This window comes from Musca vetustissima, unplaced genomic scaffold (assembly GCF_032173495.1).
Source record: "Musca vetustissima isolate MV318-11 ecotype Yass unplaced genomic scaffold, APGP_CSIRO_Mvet_v1 utg214306, whole genome shotgun sequence".
NCBI classification, from domain to species: Eukaryota; Metazoa; Arthropoda; class Insecta; order Diptera; family Muscidae; genus Musca; species Musca vetustissima.
In genome coordinates this window covers 35,584-41,564 of record NW_026885231.1, presented here as the reverse complement: position 1 = coordinate 41,564, position 5,981 = coordinate 35,584, and the positions used below count along the sequence as shown (strand labels likewise).

At 35.2% G+C, this 5,981-nt stretch overlaps 1 protein-coding gene across 1 annotated transcript; it reads left to right on the top strand.

The window, feature by feature from the left end:
* The first annotated feature begins 272 nt into the window (after window positions 1-272).
* LOC133332378 (homeotic protein empty spiracles) lies at window positions 273-1,895 on the top strand. Its single transcript, XM_061540777.1, has 2 exons — window positions 273-1,431; window positions 1,560-1,895. Exons 1-2 carry the CDS (start codon window positions 303-305, stop codon window positions 1,892-1,894), a joined length of 1,464 nt encoding a protein of 487 aa, XP_061396761.1. The 5' UTR covers window positions 273-302; the 3' UTR covers window position 1,895.
* Window positions 1,896-5,981: the final 4,086 nt, after the last annotated feature.

Below are 5,981 nucleotides of genomic sequence, written 5' to 3'. Positions count from 1 at the left end.
TATTTAAAGAAAATATAATATACAAAGAGAAGAAGCAAAGAAACATAAGAGAATCTTGAATACAAGAAAATAACAAAGTGAAAATATACAAAAATAAAAGAAAACAAAGTGTTTCTTTTTGGATTAAAAATTTAAAGTGCAAGCAAAAAACTTAGAAAACAGACTAAGTCCCAAAAAATAAAATTTAAACCACAACCAAACGGATTTAAAGCAACGTACGGAAAAATATTTTGGATTTTTAATCGCCCGTGGTAACGTAAAACGCCAAAACGACGGCCCACGTAATTTCACAACAAGCATTTATGACTAAAATGATTCCGCCGGTACCCACCTCAGCCGTTATGATGCCTACGCCAAAGCAAAAAATCGGCTTCAGCATTGAGTCGATTGTTGGTAATGATGCCAACAATTCATCACCACCACCATCACAAAATACCGTCGGTGATGTGAGACCCCAAGCTCACAGCACCCCCAATTCAGAGGATACCAACAGCAACAATAACCCCTCCTCACCACCACAGACTCCACCAGCCATGACCAGCTTGCCACCACATCATCCGCATCACTTGATGTCTGCTGGACATCCCGCTCATCCTCACATGGCTGCCCATCACTTGTCCATGGCCCAACAGCAGGCTTTGCATCAGCATTTGTTGATGCAACACCAGCAACAACAACAAAATGCCGCCAAAGCCGAAATTACGGATATTATCCAGCGTCTGCACAATTCCGCCGCCGCTGCCCATTTGAATAATAGCAATACCAGCAACTCCACCTACAGTCCTCCACCACCCCACACCCGCCTATCACCCGATGTTGAGTCTTCCAATTCAAGTTCTCAACATCAAATGCACCTGCCCAATTTGAAACGTGAACGATCACCGGATAGGGGACAAGATCAATTGCAAAATCCTGCCCAAAGACATCAGCCACCACATACCCCACCAAAATCGGTGTCACCTCAATCACATCCCTCACCACCACCCAGCAGCAATCTGAGCAGTAGCCCTGCCACACCTCAACATTATGGCAAGCCACCACAATCGGCTGGACTTACGCCGATTATGGTACCTGGTATGCCCCCAGCCAACATTGTAAGACCCTTCCCAATGGGTCCCGGAGTTGCTGCCCCACCACCACCTCCACCACAGCAGGGAATGCCTGACATTAAGGCATTGCCACCATACATTAATGCCCCACCAGAATTGCCACCACAACATAATCCTCATTTAATTGCTGCTGCCCAATTCCAAATGGCCTTGCAGGCTGGACATGTTTTGGGTCCGGCAGCAGCGGCGGCAGCTGCCGCTGGTTTGCCTCATCATGCTGGGCCATTTATGGCTGGACCTGGTATGCCCCGGGATAGTTATCCCCTATACCCATGGCTTTTGAGCCGACATGGCAGAATTTTCCCACATCGTTTTCCAGGAAGTAAGTAGAGATTTTCATACAAAACATTTTTTTTAATTAAAAAAAATCAATTTTTTCGAAATTTTATTTTTTAAATCAATTACCAAACAATACTAATTTCCATTCTCTCTTTTTTTGTTCCTTTTTAGATTTCCTTTTGCAACCTTTCCGCAAACCCAAACGCATTCGCACCGCCTTCTCACCATCTCAGCTGTTGAAATTGGAGCATGCCTTTGAGAACAATCAATATGTGGTGGGTGCCGAACGTAAAGCCTTGGCTCAATCCCTCAATCTCTCCGAGACCCAAGTGAAAGTTTGGTTCCAAAATCGTCGCACCAAACACAAACGCATGCAACAAGAAGATGGTAAAGAAGGTTCCGATCGCAAAGATGGTAGCTGTGATGAAGAAGATGACGAACTGATCGATATGGAAATGGATGATTGTCCATCGGATGATGAACATGAATTGGATGCCAGCCACTAAGCAAGTAGCCTAACGTCGGGAACACAACGAAACGGAAGGGGATTAATTGTCATGAAAATCCCCATTGTTGTTGTTGTTGTTTAGTATCAGCTCCCAGAACAAAATAACCATCAATGGCGCCGTATGACTTACAAGTGGCGTTTTGAGAAGTTATTTTTCTTGGCACCATATTCCGAGTTCCTTATTTACTACCATTGAGTGACCAATTGACCGACCAACCGAACGACGAATCCAGCAAAAGCTACAAATGCGTGCTGCAAACATGCTCCTCCAGGGCCAAAACGTAAAGATGAGGAGTATCATTTGGTGTTAGCACACGCCGGGCGTTGCGTTTGAAACAAATCTCAGTTTTTTTATTTAATTGTTCAGTTTTGACTTGTGATAATATTTTTAATCATATTCATTAATTATTTTTATAAAAATGTGCTTAGTGAAAATTGTAAAAAAATTAAAAATTAATTTTAATTTAAACAACAAAGGAGAAGAAAAAAAATATGTACAGCATGAAGAAATGTAAATAAGCGAAGAAAAGAAAAACAAAGAAAAAACTGGGCATACAAAATTAGGCAATCAAAAATATTTATAAAAATTAAAAAAAAAAAATGTTAAAGCTCTCATTATAACAACTCCATAGGCACTAATGCCTCACGTTCCATACAAATATTGAAACTGAAACTTTTTTGACTGCCTCATTTTCTTTAAAAAAATATTCCCAAATAAAATTCCCAGTATTATAAACCAATTTTATTTTAGTTGATTTGATATTCAAATTGTAAATATTTAAAAATACAAAATTATAATTTTAAAATTAGCTTATATATAAAAAAATGTAGAATAAATTAATTTTAATATATATTTATAAGTTTGTTTACATTAAAAAAACACAAAGACGAAAAGAAAAAGAGTTAAAAAGAAAATAATTCAAAATACATAAAAATCATTTACAAACAAAAATTTCACATTGTGTGTTGTTTATTTCGAAATTCCGACGGCTTCGAATTATGGTGGGGGGAAATATGAATGTAAACAACAGCAATATTAGCTGTTTTGGTGTTATAGTTTTTTTAAAGGTAGATAATAATTAAATATTTACGAGGTATGCATTCATCAGAGAAGAGTTGAAAGAAAATATGGATAAATAAATGCGTGTCATACATTTTATTGGAAATGCATATCCATAACTAGTGATACATTTAATATTTAAATATAATATTGGAAGTTGAAATTAAGATCGATGAGATTTATTGATTTTTTCTTTGTTTGCGCATTACTTTAGAATAAAACAAATGTTTCTCAATTTTTTTGGTCTTTTAAATGACTTTATTTGTGGCAAATAAAGTATTGATCACATGATTATTTCCACCTTATTGTGGTGTAACTATTTCTATAAGTGCTTAAAGTCACAAATGAAATTATGAAACAACAATTCATATTTTCTTGATATTTGGGGCATATTTAAATGAAAAATATTGTGTCACAAAATTAATCACCATCCAATTCGTAGATTATCGTGAAGTTACGTGTGAGAAAAATAGAATTAAGTAATCTATTTTTCATATTTATCACAAAATTTGAACTGAATCGATTAACGATTTTTTTATAGGTTTCTTAAAAAATTTGCTTTAAAAATAATTTGCCTTGAAACTGTATCCATATTAATCTCAACAAAGGAAATTTGGTTTTGGCGGGATAAAGTACCAAAAATCAATTTAAAAATCATAGAACCCTAAATTTGGTAAGCTACTGGAATAAAATATAGATTGGTACCAAAAGCCCACAGCATCTGGACGAATAATTGACTTTTTCTCGGAGCATCCTAACCGAATAAAAATAAAGACTTATATACCTGGACTGTCTGAGACATAGCGTAATTCGAATATTTATGACAAGAATAATTATTAATTAGCCTTAAAATCTAAGAATACCGTCAATAGTCTGTTCAGCAAAACAAAATAAAAAATTAAAAAGGAAGACAAGTGCAATGTAGTATATAAGATAAAATGTAAAGGGGGCAAATCCAACGTATGCCAAAATGTATATGTTGGTAAGCCAAAACTAAATTTATGACGATACTTTCTGGAGATAAGTCAGATCAAAATTCAGACAAACCTTTAGAGCAAAAAACGGCGCTTGTTGCACATTGTACAAAAACTGGACATATGCCGAATTTTAAAGACGTAGACACATTGACGCAGAAAAATAATTATAAACGACGATTCACACTAGAAATATTAAACATAATAAATATACCTAACGATAAGAGAATGAATTATAAGACTGACACGGACCACTGAGCACATATTTACAGAAAAATAGTTCATAAACACAGACAAAGCATTGACTAATATAATTGAGTTTATATCTCTACGAAGACAGTCGAAATATTGGAAAATAAAAAATAAACAAAAAGGAAAAACCATAACCAATGAGATTTCCAATTGACCTAGAGCCAAACAAAAATCCACAAAAATTTAGAGACGTTCTCTCAGAAAAAGTGACACAAATGAAACACTTTTCCGATATACAGCAAAAAACGGCGCAAATATGACAAACAATTATTTACGTTCGGACCGAAATGTTATATAAATATGTAAATTTCAAAAGTAATAAATTTTTTTTGAAATGATTTAAAACCTTTTTTCAGTATTTTATTAATTTCCTGTCTTCAATATTTGATTTCTATCGTTTTGGGTGGTGACTAGCTATTTCTGAAATTAGCTGAAATTTTACATTTCTGGCGCTTTGTGAATAAAAAGGACATTGCATTACGATTTAAGTATTTTTTTAATGCGACAAGTATATGCCTACTCGATTTTCGGTATTTTTAGTATTAGCACAATTTTCAAACACTGCACTATGGACCAGAAATCCATTTTTTTTTTTGCAAAAAGTCCATTTCAGGTAGAGATGAAAAACGTTATATATTTGATATCTGGGTACTGAGCTTTACACCAGTAAAAATTTTAACCATTGTGGGTCAAAGTCAAAATTTCATATTTTTCTGAATAAATTTTGTAAGTGATTATTTATACTCGTTCGAGTCCAGCTTAATGATCTAAGTTTTGCAATGAAAAGGAAAGCCAGGAGAAGAACCTACGTACCCACCATTATGCGACGCGTTTCGCCGTTGGTTAAGCGGTTCATCAGGCATATTGGGCTATGTGATTTTACAAAGGTCGTATGTTGATAATTGGTATTTATTACGCCCTGATGCGAAACTTGCATATGGAATTAAAATCAAATTTGTCAAAGTTTGACATTTGTCTTCATTCTAGAAACAGTCCTTTTCAAAGCATATTTTTTGTTATAGCGATGGGTAATTAATCCACACACCCACAATTGCTTCCATGGTATACACATGTTTTTTGCGCAACCGTTATTTGGAAATGTGTTGATGGCTCAGAACGTTGAGTGGTCTGGCAACATTCGTGTTGCTCCGAGGACTGAAGTTCGAGCCCTAGCCGTACACAGCTGAATTAATTTTTGTTATTTGAATTTTGCCTTGTAAGGGCAGTGATCATTTGAAAGACATTTTTAAGTGATTATTTATACTCTTTCGAGTCGAGCTTGATGACCTAAGTTTTGCAATGAAAAGGAAAGCCACGAGAAGAACCCACGTACCCACCACTATGCGACGCGTTTCGCCGTTGGTTTAGCGGCTTACAAGGCAAATTTCAAATAGCAAAAACGAATAAAATTTGTTTTTAAATGACGGTCCATTAAAGAAATGGAACTGGTGAGTATTATGAAAGTGAAAATTATAAGTAATTAGAAGATAATCAACAACAATTTCTTATATAAAATTCCTAAATATGATTTTTTCCAAAATATTTGGGTTCCAAAACCTAGTGCCAGAGGATATTTTAATGGTTATAACACCAATCGTTGCCTTAACATGTTCACTATCCAGAATTTTCCGACCGTTCATAAACTAGCCAATATTTTTAATATACTCGTTGAAAATTGCAATGTAAAAATTAATAAAAAAACAATAAGAAAAGTCGGATGGGGCCGACTAAATGATACCCTTCACGACATTGGGTATATACAAGAGACGATGATGTTGCTATCTTTCGATGACCATTGA